General features: G+C 45.7%; 1 protein-coding gene across 4 annotated transcripts in view; it reads left to right on the top strand.

Moving 5' to 3' along the window:
- CNTRL (centriolin) overlaps window positions 1-17,202 on the top strand; it is a 1,220,196-nt gene that overhangs the window by 1,113,777 nt on the left and 89,217 nt on the right. For all 4 annotated transcript variants that reach the window (XM_069609523.1, XM_069609522.1, XM_069609524.1 and 1 more), the window contains 2 exons: window positions 13,607-13,669; window positions 14,919-15,119. In XM_069609523.1, the coding sequence (XP_069465624.1) occupies window positions 13,607-13,669; window positions 14,919-15,119 (264 nt within the window). The remainder of the gene's footprint in view (window positions 1-13,606; window positions 13,670-14,918; window positions 15,120-17,202) is intronic.

The raw sequence follows: 17,202 nt of genomic DNA, 5'->3' as shown, positions 1-17,202 counted from the left end.
TCCAATATTGTGATATCCAGTGACCTCTCCCATCTTCCTATGGGGTTTGGGTTCGGTAGGGGTTTTTTGGCCAAGAGAGCTTTATAAATGTTTGCTACCAGGCGGCCTTCTCCTTGAGCTTGAATTACACCATGCAACAGTGGCCAACTGGGTGGCTGACGTGGGAAGGTAGAAATAATGGCCTGAAGAGTGTGTCGGAACGGTGTCCAGTCATTATCTCTAAAACAAAATGTCGAATTACAATAATGTCGAAGCAATAATGTCGAAAACAAAAATGTCGAATTTTTTTTTTTTTAATTTACATGTTTTTTTGGGGTTCCGGTGGTAAAAAAAAGGGGTAAAACATTAAAAAAAAAATTAAAAAAGGGGGGTTGGGGGGAACCCCCCCATTTAGAATAAAAATCAACAAAAAAAAAAAAATTCGACATTTTTGTTTTCGACTTTATTTTTTTGACATTATGACTTTCGACATATTTGTATTCGAGATTATGACTATAAACCGGAACCTGTAATAGATGAACGTATCTAGAGCGTTGCGGCAGCCCATGTTGCGAGCTTGTTGCACGGACAAAAACATGCCTTCTGGAAAGAGGTCGCCTAGAGTTTTCACTTGAAATTTTTCAGTCCATTGTTGGAAGACCTTTTCTGAAGTGATTGGTATTCCCGGTATGCTTCTTACTGGGAGGAGAGGGGAGAATCTGGTTTGGATTCTGCTTCTCTTAGCCATTCTTTTCCAGATTGTGAATGTTGTGAATACTATGTTCATTGGCATTCAGGGTGCTTGTAGATGGCCAAAGATAATGGCGCAAAGGAGATGGGGTTCTCGCTAGGGCTCTCTCGATCAGTACATGGGGTCTGATGGATTGTATGGCGTACCAATGGCTGAGAAATTGAGCCTGGGACACCCAGTAGTAGCGTTCCATACCTGGGAGAGCGAGTCCGCCCTGTGTCACAGGGAGAGTCAGAGTGGTGTGGGCTACCCTTGCAACCCTGCCTGCCCAAACCAGGTTGAGGATCATGCTCCTGATTCAGTGTAAGAACCGCTGTGTCAATATTAGGGGGATGTTTGTAAAAAGATATAGCAGTTTCGGGAGGATCACCATTTTAATCAGAGATACCCTACCCCAAAGCGGGAGCGATTTCCACCTGTTCACTTGGCTTTGAATTGCGTCCAGTGCACTTTCGTAGTTGTCCTGCATGATGATGCTACTATATCTGGACATAAGGATGCCCAAGTACCTGACTTCTGAGTGTTGCCATTTGAAGCCAAAGTCGTCCGTGAATTCCTTTGTCAAAGCGGTGAGGGGTAAGATTATTGATTTTGAGTTAATGATTTTCAGCCCTGAGAAGCACTGTTTGAGCACTGCTCGCATCACAGGGTTTAGGTTTTCATGAGGATCATGAAGAAAAAGTGCGACGTCATCAGCATATAGGGATACGATCATTCTGTGTGGTCCCAAGGAAAGGCCTCTGTGTAAATGATAGAGCCTGAGTTCTGACGCTAAGGGCTCCATAACTAGGGCAAATAGCAATGCAGACAGAGGGCAGCCTTGTCTCGTTCCTCATCGTAAGTATAGTTCGGTTGAGCGTTTGTTACCTAGTGTAATATTAGATGTTGGCCATTTGTACTGGAGGGCTATCATTTGTATGAACTGTTTGCCAAGGCCCATACGTTCCAATATTGCATTGAGAAAGGGCCATTCGACTGAATAAAATACTTTTTCGGCATCTAATAAAACCGCCTTTGCTTGACTTTCTGGGTCGAGGGCTCCCATAACGCCGAATATCCTTCTCAGGCCAAATGATGTATTTCTGCCTGGGGAGATGCAGCTCTCTAAGAAAGCGTGCCAATGCCTATCTGTGCCTACCACTTGCAAGTTGCTGGCTGCATTACCACTGTTATGTTGCCTTTATTATTTAGTTATTGTTATTTATCTGTTTCTCCTCTGCTTCGCACTTTCCACCTCTCCCCCCTTCCATGCACTTTTCCCCTCCCCCCTCTCCCATGCACTTGTGCGTTCTCAATGTCACTGGGCCTAGTAAGATCGCTGTTTTGTTCTCCCCTGTTCCCCTCCCCTCCCTTGCCTTGTCGCGCTCTGAAACACTTGTGTACGAGCGCGATAGAAATAGAATATCAATCAATACCATCATTGGGGATGGTTGGGAGAGTATTATCCATAGAAGAGTCCATTACACAGTTAAGGTCCCCACCCACCAACAACTTACCCACACACCACCCTGCTAGCTTGCCTAACAGACTTGAATGGTCCTGATATTCATTAGGTTCATATTTTGCAATCAGAGTGACCAATTAACCCAACAACTGCCCACTCCACAGGACTAGATGGCGACCCTCTGGAACTTTGCATTGGAATCGCTATGTCATTCGCAATTAGGATCGCTACCCCTCTTTTTAGTGCCGCTGCATCCAAAAAACTGTTTAAGGAACGCTTTGTGTCTCAAACAGGCCTCACCCTTGGGGAACAAATGTGTCTCCTGTAGCCTGAACACAGAGGCACGCAGCTCCATCAAACGCCTCAAGATTGATCGTCTCTTGATCAGCAGGTTTAGGCCCTGGACACTCAGGGAGACCATCTGCACCTCAGCCATTATCCAGCTCCAGTCCTACGCCTCCCATGAAACCCGATAGAGACTCTGCAGTTGTGACAGAAACTCTTATATACCGCCACCATACTGTAACTTATAGAAAGACAAGATAACTTCCCCTCCAACTCACCCCCCCAAACTCCCATTAAACTTTCAACACCCAGCATAACAGGTATCATATCTATGCACCGGTCTCTACCTCACTGCCAAGGGTAAGTGGGACTCTCTTTCAGCATCCCACCTGCCCCCTCCCCTCTTCAAATTACCTCCCCCATATGAATAAACCCCCGAAATGGACCTATTGTAGAGCATCAGCCGTCACGCTCTATCCCAATTGATGAATTGGTCTCCCTGTCCAAACTCCGGCCATTATTTGTTGCTGGTGAAATGGGAGCTGCACTTCGGCTGCCCTTACTCCTCCCTTTTGGATGCGGGTGCACAATCTTCCATCTGTCCCTTTTAGGAAGCAGTATAGCATTCAAGTTGTCGTCTAGGTCAGCCTCTGTATCAGTAGGACACGGTTCTTCGCCCCCCTCCATAAATTCTCTGGCCACCTCCTTCCATTCTCGGGTCCCAACACTGAAGTCTTGCAGGACCAGATGAATAGTCCTCCAGACCCCCTAGTCTGGGTTTTCCAGCAGTCTGATTTTTCAAACAACTACTGAACTAACCAGGCCGGGGAGAAAGGAGAAGTGGATAAAATAACAAACGATCAGGCCTCCTTCAACAATCTCCAACTCCTGGACCTCTCTGTCTTTTCTGGATAACCTGCAACAAAAATAACTGGGTTAAGCATCCAAATTCTACTCAACTCTTCCCTTAGTATTTAACTCCTTATTTCCAACTTTACCTGACTACCTCTGCCCCTAGCTTGGAGGCTACTTTTGAGTAAGGAATGGAATGCACTTCTGCTCTGACCCTGTTGTTCTTAAATGTACTCTTTAACTTTGGTCTTTTTCAACAGAGAATACTTTCAGTACTATTGTGCTCACTGCTTTCCTGGATGAAAAGTCTTGGTAGAAATACTTTCTCTGTTATTACTCAAATGCTTCTTCTTTTTTCTAAAATTGCTCAGTCTTTTACCTGAAAATCTCCCCCAACGTGAAGATCAGCAGAGTTTTTTTTCATTGGATCGAAACTTCCTATTTACAAATAACCGCGGCGCTCCGTGAAACTGACGATGGCACCTCGGATTCTTTCTTTGGACCAGCTCGCGTATTCCCAACTGTGTGGTTATTTGAAACTAGGGTCCGGGGCCCACACGCGATCATTAGATGCAGCCCTATGGACGCAGAGACACACCAATGGGTCCTTTCCTCTAAAACGACTGGAGCTTTGTGCTCGCACTGAAATTAACTATGTACATAAACCATTTTTTCCGAAATGGATACTGAGAGTTGACAGCTCAACAATGTTCTGTAAAACGCGTGCAAGGCTTTCGTTTTATCTCCTCCCTCAGCAGCTGCGGAACACGCACTTCTCAACTCGCGGGGTCTCAGCAAGTAATCTTCCCTCAAACTTCTGTTACCGAAATGAACACACATGTACAAGAGTTAGAACTTTCTAAACTTTAAATAACTCAGTATTGTTCATTGATTCTTGCGCTTTTAATCTTTTATAAGTATATTTCCTGGCGCTTATCTTAGTCTTGTTTTCTCTGACTCTTGATCCCTTGGTTACTAGACTCACTGTAGAAACCTTTGAATTCTGATAGTTTTCTTTGGAGCTTTCAGTTGATGTCTTCTCTGGTGCTAAGCCTGTATTAAAAGCAGTTTAGGACCCCCTCCTGAGGTTCCAAACTATCTCACCAGACTCTGCAGCCAATCACTGCTGTCCAGCTGAAACACCATCTTGAATTGGGGCAAAATCAGATGTCTACCAATGTAGTTAAGATATTAAACTGACTACAACCCCAGAGAGCAGGCTAAACACTAAAATCTCCCTAGAACCATGACCCCTGTGCCATACCCCTAGCCAACTCCTAGCTTATATATGCAAAGGAAACCTGACACCTTGGAGATGATGTATTGTTTGCCCCTTCAAAAAACAATGGGGGTCCTGGGAGTCCCTCTGCCAGACATTAGTCCGGTTACGAGAGACTACCCAGAGTCTTTAGCTCACTATCTTTCACAGATAGTATAGTTGGCCATGCCATTCAAAACGCAGACCGCATGGGAATGTCCACCGGTAGTGTATGTCCTTGGACTTGAGCCATCCCGTGACCATCTGCAGTCGCTTCCGCTTAAGCAGTGTCGCTTGGGCCAAGTCCTGAAAGAGAGTTGGAGAATCTCGTAACCGCAACGGCTCTTCCTTTTGTTCCGTTCTCATAATTTCCTCCTTCAACTGAAGCAAGTGGACTCTAGTCAGGACATCAGCAGCCACATTTCTGCTCAGTTGGTAAGAAGAGTACACACAGTGGGTTCAATCCAGGACGATCTCCCACTTCAATTAGGCTTTCAGAAGAAGTTAGAACAGTGCTGCTGCATATTTCTGTAGGCCTGCATCCATCACTGATCTAGGGATCCCACAGATGTGTATATTATTATGCCGGGATCTATTTTCGGCATCTTCCTGCTTGTTAAGAACCTGCTCCAAGGTACCCACTCGCCACACCAGTTCGTGATCGTACACCTGCTCACATAACGCAGTCTCCACTGAGTCCACCCTTCTCTTAACCACAACACCGTTTTTGTTGAGATCCGAAATGGCTTTGGTGAGGTCAGCCGTGCTGTCCTTTCTTAAGCTCCATCCGCATTGCCCTTAGATCAGTTCTCCTTGTTGGTGGGTCATCCATCTCCAGTTGAGAGAGGGGAGATGAATGTAGCTGAGCAGCCGCCAGCTGCTGCAGGCGTCTCTGTGCATCTGACCCATCCATTAGTACCTTTATGCCCCCCTGACATGGGTCCTTTCTTTTTCGACGATTGCTTCGCGATGTCAACTTCCCGGGGGTCAAGGTATTTCAGGCACAGGAAGGTTGTAGGTAGGTGCTTCTGTGACCTCTGGCCACTGCTTTGCCACAGTTGTAGTGGACGTGATCCCTCACATTATGACCACGCCAACTGGCCCCTCTTTGCTTTTTCTTGAGTGTGTGCTACGTTTCAAGACCACCTCCTGATTGAATCCACGTCAGGCCACCAGTTCCCCCTGCTCCTAGCCAAACTTGTCTTTTTTCACCTGCCCGGTTTATACCTCCGTGGCTTGGGATACTATCTTCATATGTATGACCCACAAGGAGCATGTGAGTTCACTGTAGACCGGAGGGATACCAGGCAAATTTGAGGAAGACGATGCACATCTGCCGCCTTCACACAGGGTGCTGCTGCCACCACACCTCCATCTACCAGCAATCCGCTCAGATCTTCCAAATAGATACTGTAGGCTCTCAGCTTAGAGTGCACCTCACCTGCTTTAAGGTGCTCCTTGACCCCCCAGCAAAGTTCTCCGCCAGCAGACTGCCAGTCATGTGCAGCTCCTCCAAACTGCATTTTATCTGCCAGACACTTCTTGGAGCCTTTTACTCCACCCCTGTTGCAAGCATATATAGGTAACATCCAGAAATGACATTCAAGGCCCCTCAAACGTGGGCACCGGCTACTCCAACCCGAGGGAGCGACGCGCTCCAGTTCTCCCACCTTGCAGTGCAGTCTAATGTGGCCTCTATATTGATGTAATACCGGCCAACTCGGGACACAAGGGAGGCGCTCCACCGTCGTCTCCGGGCGCTCACAACATGCAACAGGTGCTCGCATGGTGCCCGCTCTGGCGGGTGTCTACCACATTCCAATTGCCTGGGGACAGCTCTCTGCAAATATGGGTCCCTCACCGCTCTGTCAGGTCTGCTCCACCGGCAACTATGGGGGCATGAGTCACCCGCGCCCCACATCAACAACGGGCTGAAGCTCTGCCAATGCCCCCCAACCACCCGGCTCACTCCACGCTGATGGGACACCACCACGTGGCGCTGCGCCGCAGCCTTTGGAACATCAGATGCCGGTCCCAGCTGCCATGTTTGGGTCTACAGGGCTGATCTTTTCTGAAGCCAATTTGTGCCTCCACACCGGTGAAACCCCACCTCCTCCCAGATTTACAGGTGTTTACCCCAGTAGGTTCCGATACCACTCCTCTGCATTTTGGGGAGAATTTGACACTTCTGAGGGGATAAGGGATCATGGAACAGGCTCGGCTGCAGGAGCTCACCGAAGATGCACCCTACGGCGTCCACAGCTACCCACGTCCCCATGCCCAACGTGTTTTCCAGGTGCGCCAGGTTCCCAAAGAGCCTCAGGGCAATGTCACCTCAGGCAGAGTAGCCTACAGTTGACACGCCAGTGGCCCAGCAGCATTCCACGCCAGTAGACAGAAGGATATTCCTCTGTTTACCAGCTTGGGGGGGGGGGCCATGATTTCAGACCCATGGACTTTGTAAATGGTCCATTCAGGGTATCACCTCCTAATCTCGTCATCCCCTCCCACTCCACCACCCCCCAACATTTTCATCAAACATGATGTAAGGTTTAGTGAAAATGAAGAAATTGGATGTCTGAGATCATTTGTCTGGAGAATCCGGTGCAGGCATGTTTTCTCATGCTTTTTTTGCACTCTCCAAGAAAGACAAGGCGCAATGGAGAACCATTCTAGACATACCAAATGTCAGCGACTACCTCCCTGTTTGGCAGCCTTGTTGGAAGGAGACTGGTTATGCGCCTTGGATCTTATAGATGCCTACATGCACATGCCAATTTGGGGACCACACTGGAAATTCCTTTGCTTCTCTGTACAAGGGACTCGCTATCAGTATACGGTACTTCCATTTGGTCTGAACTCTACAACATAGGTCTTCACGAAATTGATTATGGGGCACCTTTGCTTAAAAGGGGTACACATTACCCTTAGTTGGACTGGCTGATTAAGGATTCAACGTCTTTACAGGTGACAACTTCCGTCTCACTGGTCATGCAACAGATGCATGCGCTGGGCCTGACACTGAATCTGGAGAAATCGATTGAAGCCAACTCTGTGGTTGCAGTACATCGGAATTATATGGGACTGTACAAGGGGGAGGGTTTTCCCACGCTCGGATAGCGTGGGAAAACCCTCAAACTATGCAGGGAATTTCTCAGGAAGACTCCCTTACCAGCAGTAACATTTCAGCAACTTCTTGGCCTTATGGCTTTGTGCATTCTCGTAATCCCTCTGGCCAGGTTGCACATGAGACAATTGCTTCACCTGGGAACATCTTATTGTCAAGACACCCAACTGCAAACAGAGGAGATTGACATGCCAGTTTCCCTACATTCGATCCTGTGAATGTCAGAAGAGAACCTCATTGTAGGCGTGCCCTTCACTCCTCCACCATCTTTACGAGAGCTAGCAAAGGATGCGTCCCTTGCAGGACGGGGAGCAGTTCTCAAGAACTGGGAAATGCAGGACCTTTGGGAGTGGAAGATCAGAACATAATGTACCTAGAATTGAATGCAATTTTCTGGGAATTAAAGCTTTTCTACCAGAAAAGGAGGCGAGTTCTTAATTACACAGACAATACTACAGCAGTGTTTTTCTTGAACAAACAGGGAGGTACATAATTGCGAAAACTGTGCCTTTTGGTGATGGATATATGGAACTGGTGTCTGGCGCACAGGATACCACTAGTGGCTTCACACCTTCCATGAGAAGAGAATATCAGGGCAGGTGCAATGAGTTGTCTGACCCACACTCCACACAAGTGGGAGATAATCAGGAGGCACGGCAGGCGATTCTGCAGGCGTGGGGAACTCCATTGGTGGACCTGTTGGATCTGACCTCTTTGTGACACACGTAAACAAGAAGTGCTTGGATTCACTGGGGGATGCGTTTCTGCTGCCCTGGGATGGCCAAACCCTTTTGTAAGGTTGGAGTTTACCAATACCGCTCAGATTGAAGATGAACCCCACAAACCCTTTCAGAGCTGTCAACTCAACCCTTACAACCTTTGAGTTATAATTGCAGCATTGACAACCAGGTCGGGGAAGTGGCTAAAATAAAAAATGTCTGTCCTCTGCTTGCTGTTCTATGATTTACTGATCATGCACCTGAGTTTAGCTCAGACCTGAAAACAAACACCCAAAATATTTTACTTCTTATCACTAACTCACTTCTAAGACACTCATTGAATATACCTTCCAATTACCTGACAGCCTTCACTACACGCCAGAATGCTCTTTATAACTCATCTGGTTTCTGTCTCTAATGACTTCTCTACTTGAAACTGTGCTGAATCAAGGGATTCAATCACTTTTCCTCCAAGAGGAGAGTCCCTTCTTTTGAGGCTAGGGAGATGAGCCTGCTACACAACATTCCCCCTAGGGTTGGTGGTAAGCGGGACCTCACAGGCAGAGAATCCCCTCTTGGGGATAAGGGCTCCCTTTGTATTATCCTCAAACACCCAATCCAGTTATATCAAGTGACAAACACCAAGACTCCTCCTACAAATGCTATTGCAATGTAATAATTAAAGACAGAAATCAGTATGTACTGTGAAGAGTAAGAATGCATGAGTAATGAAGAATGGCTGTCTGTCAACCACTGAGACGAAGAAACTATAAGAGTTATAAAGAATTCAAGTCCAACACAAAGGAAGGACTATGGTGAGCGGCTGGGGAAGCCCCAGTGTTGTGTGATAAAAGTGGGAGGATCCAGAGAACCAAGAAGAGAGGCCTGGGGGATTGGGAGCATAGCAGCAAACCAAATGAGATGAACGCTGCCTGAGGAGGACTATGGCGGAAGCAGCCGACGGAAGCACAGTCCAGAGGCTAGTAGTCCCAGGACGGACTTTCGATGAGGGCTAATGAAGAGCCCCAACTTCGACATGCAGTAGACCAAGCACGCTGACTGCAAACCACGACAGGTTGGCCTGACTGAAGCCAATCCGCCAGGTGGTGGCCAACAAGGAGAGAGAAAGAAGAACCCTGACGGAGCCGATACCACGTTCAGATACTGGAGCGTGTCTCCAGAGCAATCAGAAGAAAGTAGAAAAGCCATCCTCAAGAACAGTGAAACTGAAGCAAGGCAAAAAACGCTGAACTGGTGATGCAGCCCCATTACAGTGCAGTGAAAGGGGAGTGGGAGATCTGGGAAAATGGGTGTGAGAACAAAAGCAAACAGTAATATCTTTAAATGTTGTGAAACTGAACATAAAGAGTGGACTAATCATACTCGTCCCAGTGAGAAGCAAACCCATAAACAGAGCAGGACTAATCATATTCGTCCTAGTGACTGGCAAACTTGTAAGAAGTGTAAGAATCACAACAAGACTAATTATACTTCTCCCAGTGAAGGGCACACTTGTGACAAGAGTGAAATTCCTAGAAAGGCTGATAAGAGAGTTTAACAAGGATTCAACCTGTATGGTTTAGTGAGAAAAAGAATATAGAAAGGAGAGAGAATTACTCGGAGGAAGAAAAGGAACCCAAGGACAAGGTCGTGGAGGGGCCCCTTTCAAGAAATAGAAGACTTGCTACAAGAAGTAGGAAGGGACTGCCTGAAGCTTTCCTATTAAAGAGAACTGAGAACTGTGAGAACCTGTGAGAGCTTTGATGAAAAAGCAACCCCGGAGAAGGAAGTCAAGTGGTAGTGTCAGGCTAGTTTAGGTTTAGGACAGAGGACAGACATTTGGTTACGGACTTCACTATGGATGACGAACACCCTAGTTTAGTTGTGTTAGATAGTGTAAGGAAGGTATGGTATCGAACAGTGAAGACAGACACAAGTGATCACAGTTCAAGGGTGTTTATTGAACTTCAAATGGGTTGGTTGAACGCCTGCTTTCCTGCTTGCTCCTCTTGACAATTAAACTTCTGACTTAGCTCTAAGTCAAATGTCACTGCCTTGCGTAACGTAGAAAGAAAAAGAAATGCAAACAGGTGCCATATCACAAAGACACTTGTCTTCGCGCATGCACACTGCGGCCGCTATGAATTCTTTTCTACGACCGCAGCGCATGCGTCAGCAGAGACACAGCTCACTAACCTTTGACGGAGAGCTTCACTATTCTCTCAGATCATGCGTACACATGACCGGTTGACTTTTGAAATACCGGTCGTGCACAGGCGCTCAAAATGAAGCATCTGAACTTAACTGATGCCCGAAATGCTGCACGCGCACAACCAGATCACTCCAGCAATACCTGTCATATGTGGGCACTCGGGATGATGAGTCTCACAAAACGATATCCTTCTGCTGAGCGTACCCTACTGCGTTTGTTTCTTTAACCTGAATGTACGCTGCTAAATATACAATTTCAAGTTCACTTAACACCGTAGGAAGCACGGTTTTGAACTCTTAAAGCACAGTATAAAGACTTTGAAATTAATCTTAAGAATCTTTCCTTCTAAGTAAATACCTAAACTTATCCAGATTTACTTTTTCTGTCAAACCAGGATTAAGACCCCAGGGGGCCGCTTGAGGCAGCGACCCCCTCCCAGGTACTTCCCTCTCTTGCTTTGCCTCCTTGTTAACTGTCCTTTCAACTGTCTCCCTTTTTTAAATCCTTCTGGATTCTTTTCTCTACCCTGCCTAGCCCATTCTTGGGCAGGTGAGTTCTTTCCTATTGTTCTGTCTTTTACTTTTACTTTCAACATTCCATCCAGCCGCATGATGGGCTGGATTTATTTATTTTTATTTATTTATTGCATTTCATTACACGACCAAACCCTTAGGTATCACGGCATAGGTTACATACATTGAAGGCATCTTAAAACAGTTCCATATATCTTGGGAATCTTAGGCAGTTACATACATCTTAGTCGTCTTGGGTGACTTGCATCAATCTTATACAACTTAGGCAGCTAGAAGGGTGAAAAGAGGACAATTAGGATCCAGAAGGTGCAGCGCAGGACACATGCGGAATCGGCGAGACACACTGTGTTGCTCTTGCACTTAGTATTTGTTAAACAACAATTTTTGTTAGTTTCTTCAATTTTGGGAAGGAAGTTTCGTTGCTAAGGTGGGTAGGAAGCGAGTTCCAAATGCGAGGGGCAGCTATGGGGAAGCTGGCATTACCTGCTTTGGATGTTGTGAAGCGTGGGATGTAGAGGAGTGTGTTGGCGTTTGATCTGAGTGTTCTGGTCGTATTTGTGCGAGAAATGCTTCGACTGAGATAGATAGGGGCGTTGTCAGAGATGCGTTTGTGGGTGATGGTGAGAGTTTCGTGGAGAATTCTCGCTTAAACAGGGAGCCAGTGAGCCTCTCTTCTGTGTTGAGAGATATGCTCTCTTCTGTTGATGCCCGAGCTTCTCTAAGGGCTTTGTTTTGGAGGAATTGCAGTTTGTTTATATTTCTTTTTGAAGTACCTAACAATAGAACGTTGCAGTAGTCTATCTTTGTTAGAATGAGGGCTCTGGCGAGTGTCAGGCAGTTTTCCACGGAGAGGAGGGGCCTGCTTAGCGTGATGAGTTTGGCTGTATATGCCGAGAAGGAGGCGAGAGCGCTGATGTAGTTATTCATTGTGAGGCTGGAATCAAAGTGAACACCTAGGGTTTTGACTTCATGGGATATAGTGATGGGGGTGCCATCTATCATTATGGATGTGTAGTCTGGGTGGAGTTTGCGGATTCTGGCCGCGGAGCCAACTATGGGGATCTCTGTTTTTTCTCCGTTGCGGCAGAGGCTATTGTTAGCCATCCAGTTTTGGGTGAGGGAGTAGATTTTGTTAATGAAAACGGTGTCATGTTCAAGGTTGCCTGTTATGGGTATAAGTATTTGTGTGTCATCGGCAAAATTCGTATAAATTACTCCCATGGCATTGAGTACCATGAGTGAAGAGTAATTTCGTTTAGGCGTTGTAGAGCGTAGGGGAGAGACAGGATCCTTGCGGTACTTCCAGTGGTACGGGGATGGGATCAGCTGCTTCTTCCCAAAGGGTGGCTCTGGAGGTGCGGTCGGTGAGGATAGATTTTATCCAGGTAGTGGCTTTCTTGGAGAAGTGAAAGTTGGTGGTTAGGGTTTGGCATAGTTTGTCATGGTCAACTAAATCGAAGGCCGCGGAGAGGTCGAGGAGTAGTAAGATGCACAATTTACCAGAGTCCCTGATAGAGTCCATCTGGTTTTTTAAATCCAGAAGGGCGGTTCCAGTACTTTGATTGGGACGGAATCCTGATTGTCTATCTCCTAGCGAATGATTCTGTTCTAGGTGAGTTTGAACTTCGGTATAAGCTATTTTGTCAATGGTTTTAATAAGAAATGGCACCGTTGTGATGGGCCCGTAGTTCGTAGGGATTGCAGGGTCTAATGATGGTTTTTTGAGAAGGGGAGTGTCCCATGCTACTTTAATGGATGCTGGTATTACACTGGAATTGAAGGACTCGTTTACAAATTCGATAATGATGGGTGCTAGTGTCGTGGCGCAGTCTTTGACTATTTTAGCAGGAAAACTGTCACCTTTACAATTAGAGGGTTTAAGGGACGCTATTATATTGAGAACCTGATCCTTGGAGACTTGAGCGAAGTGGAATTCAGGTACATAAGGCCTTGTGGTAGTACCTGAGATGTGAGATGGATTGGCTGTGCGCTCTAGGAGCTTTTTTTGCAAGGCTATTTTGCTTTGGAGAGTATTCACTTTGAGGCTAGAGAGGCCTGAATGTTGGTGCACCATGCTTTGCTAGTATTAATGGGGCTGGTGGGTAGGATGGGGGATTCTAATTCTCTGATAATAGTGAATAACTCTTTTGTGTTGGAGGCTGCTTTAGAGATGCGTTTATTAAACGATTCAGCTTTATGGGAGAGTACACTAAGTTTAGAGGGTTGACTGCAAGGACTGCGACTCCCTCCGCGACTGGCTCCAGGTATTGAAGGGGAGGACAGTGAGCATTGTCAAATTATGTCACAGAAAATATAAATTCGTTATGGTCATTTCCTTTGTTTAATGCCTTTTCCGACATGGGTTAGGCTGACCATTGTTTTTATAATGTTTAAGTCCAATAATTTGAGATTATAGATTGATTTCCACCTGTGCTCATTTCAATAGGACGAACATTGGCGGGGGGAAGCACTGCGTGAGAAACTACGTCAGCATGAAGACAGACTCAAGGTTTGTATGGTTATAATCGCACATTCTGTGCAAGGCATGTGTCCTGAACATGCACATTGCATATTGTCACAAATAGAGCTCACCCATGTTTTTGACCAATAACATATGGGTGCAGTGCAGTGCAGACACATTTTCCAATTACCTCTATTTCCGCCAGATCGTTTTCCCTAAGACAATTATAAAAATAAATAGGCTGGTGATAAAGCAGCAAGTCACGTAAAAGCTCATCTATTTGTTTTGATCTCTTTGCAATAAATCCAATAAATATTTGTGAAACAACAAATCTGTGGAAAAAAGAAATTGATTTACCATTTACAAATCTAAATTGAAATGAAAAAGGTCCCATAAATTACAGCATAGAGAATCAGCAGATGTCTACATTTTTGTAATTCAATAATAGTTTACCTCACTGGTTAAAACAACATACACCGGCAGGCCATTGCAGTTCAGAAAGTTAAATTGGGTTAATAACTATTTTGAGGAGTTCCAGGTCACAATAAACCGAGATGCTGATTTTATCCATTTAATTTTCTTTTGCCTGCAACAAAGAAAATGTGCTTTGTGGGGCAGTCATATGTCAAATGCAGCATCCTTATTTTCCCCAGTGAATGTCATGCCATGACTTATGAGCCACAGTAATGTTTATACCAATGCAGGTGGTAGCAAAAGTACTGAGCACAAAGAAGGCACTTAAAATAAAAAAAGTAGAGTAAAACAAACAATGGCCCATCAAGCATTGGGCATCTGGGACTCTTTCCATTAAATTGATAGCAAAGTATACCAATCGCAAGTAAGGCACACACCGAGTAGTCACCGCTCAGAAAACTACGGTGCCAGAAACATACAGAACGAAGGAATAAGGACACGTCACTAAGGAAAAAGTATTTCCATGTATATTTGACATCTATCCACAACAGTAGTTTATTCTGCAATAGGCGTCATTTTAGCGAAATCTATGAACCACAACCTAACACCTTTAAGACTTCTTAATTTGTTTATGTATGTTTTTCATGAGTTTCAGCATGCCCATAAATCGCTGGGAAATAATTGACAGGTATGATGTCATTAATGTGAATACAGGCTTGCCAAAGGAGCAGTCAAAATGTAAATACACAAAGATGTTACCTTGAACAAACTGGGGCATATACCTCTGTTACGTTCATTTAAAATTGGTTATCTTATGGATCGGTGCAGGAAAGGAGTCAGTGGAAAGACATTTATACTAACATACAACTTGAAATTTGCATAGGTTCAGCTTCGAACCCGTATGTCCAAGCAAGCGGATGCACTAAGTAAACGGAAACAGCAAGCTGAAGGCACTCTTCACAACTTGAAAAGGAAGGTGGATGCACTGGATGAACTGGTGAGCAACACTTCAGCAGAGCTGCTGTTTCACTCCCAGAATTCCACTGGATTGTTGGGACTTGAAGATACTGACCTTCATAGCCAGGTGAGTTATCAAAGACTGCTTTTACAACAGTGAAGTAAGGAAAGGGAGTGTATCAATAAGACCTGTTATATTTGTGTGCAGTTGTACCATATTCAATAATTCATTGGTGTTTATATAAATATTAATCAGCAGAAAAGGAAATGACAGTATTGTGGTGTTGAAGAGTTGTATACTCTAGAATATCTGAAAAATTGTTGTTTGTGTCTTTTGTTCACATGTGCAGTGGAAGGTCGGTGTGTGGCATTTGTATAGTAGTGTTGTACAGAGAATCTTTTTGTAGTGCCTACATTACTCTTGCGTCCATCTCCTTTCCTCCATACAGCATGGGCGTCCCTTCCAAATGACGGGAGACGGAACCTTTTTCTCCAGAAAAAACTTTCTTCCCCTTTAAATTTAGAGGCGCGCTGGGGTGCGGCCTTGGGAGCATGCGCTGCCCTGACTACGCCCTCTGGCGCCACACCTCAGTCCCCATTGACGCGCCGACAGTAGATTTAGCATTGCCTAATGACGCCAGTATTATTAGGGGGGAGGATGGTGGGATGTATGGAGGAAAGGGGACTAAGGACTAAGAATATGTTAGTCACTACGGTGAGTAACTTATAATTACTCTTACGTCCCATCCCCTTTCCTCCATACCACATGGGCGATTACAACTGAATGAAGCCCAAGGGTGGAGAGGAGACCCTCCTTAAGCAAATAGGTTCCTGAGAAGCCGCCTGTCTGAAAGCGGCATCAGATCTAGAGCCGGCACCCAAACCGTAATGCTTGCAGAAAGTTGAAGGAGTGGCCCAAGTGGCCGCCCTGCTTATGACTTGCCAAAGGAAGTGGCTTGTGCTGGCCCTCGTACGTTTCCTTGATGGCCAAGACCATCCAGCAGGATATGGAGGTCTTGGAGGCCTGATATCCTGGTTTTGCGCCTCTGAAAGTGACAAACAGGGCTTCTGATTAGAAGCCCTTGGTCCTGTCCAAGTAGAATTTCAGGGTACTCCTGACATCCAGACAGTGCAGCACTCTCTGTGCTTCGTCCTTAGGGTCGGCAGAGAACGTAGGAAGGACTATTTCCTCGTTCAAGTGGAAATCAGACGTCACCTTGGGCAGAAATGCTGGGTGGGTCTGCAGGACTACTTTGTCCCTGTAAAAGGTAGTATATGGTTCAGAGGGGGCCAGCGCCTGGATTTCGCTGACTCTACGAGCTGAGTTGAGGCTGACTAGTAAGGCCGTCTTGATGGTGACCAGCCTGATGTCCGCGGACGCCATTGGCTTAAATGGTTTGTGCGCCAGGGCGCCCAAGACTATGTTGAAGTCCCACACCAGGTGCAGCCTCTTGACGGGCGGGCAGAGCCTTGCGAGCCCCGTCAAATGTTTCTTGATGATAGGATTGGAGGAGGAGAAGGTCCATGGAGGAAAGGGGACTAAGAGTACGTTAGTCACTACAGTGAGTAACTTATAATTTTATGATGGTGATATTTGAACATCACGTAAAGCAGACTTCAGGAGATCCGAAGCTGGTGTTTAAGTACAGTTAGCACAGATAAATCCAAGTAATTAAGCAGGACACAGAAGTATAAAAGCATACAATGTTTTAGGCCTTCAATCGCACATGCAGGTAAAACCGAAGTATTCTATACACTGCAAAACACTCCCATCTGTACATATATACAAAATATATATATACCATATATACATACATATAAACTGTTGGAGCTCTCTAAAGGAGACTGCACAATCCTTTACCCTCCAATATAGTGAAACGCAATTCAATAAGCAATACAAAATGAACAGTAAGTTTGCAAGAGAAGAGAATAAAAAGCAATATATTACAACATGCCTTGTAACTATAAGGCAGGTGTAACGCTCACCTGATTCCCACGGAGGCGCGGGTCTTGGCAGGAAGGTGTCTGTAACACGAAACGTGATGTGCAGGATTCGGTTGGCTTCTGGGGTCGAACCTCTCCGCACTGTGTGTCGAACTCGAAGGGTGAGGTTTCTGCAGGTGAAATAATATGGGGATTAAAGGTCTGGGTTGTTGAATGTCCCTATCTCTCTCTCCTCCCAGCTTGTCTGTTGAGCCCCCCTCCCAGGT

The sequence above is a fragment of the Ambystoma mexicanum genome, chromosome 8, assembly GCF_040938575.1.
Source record: "Ambystoma mexicanum isolate Mex_15411 chromosome 8, UKY_AmexF1_1, whole genome shotgun sequence".
Taxonomy (NCBI): Eukaryota; Metazoa; Chordata; class Amphibia; order Caudata; family Ambystomatidae; genus Ambystoma; species Ambystoma mexicanum.
The sequence above is the reverse complement of the archived record's forward strand: the minus strand, read 5'-3'. Positions and strand labels throughout refer to the sequence as shown.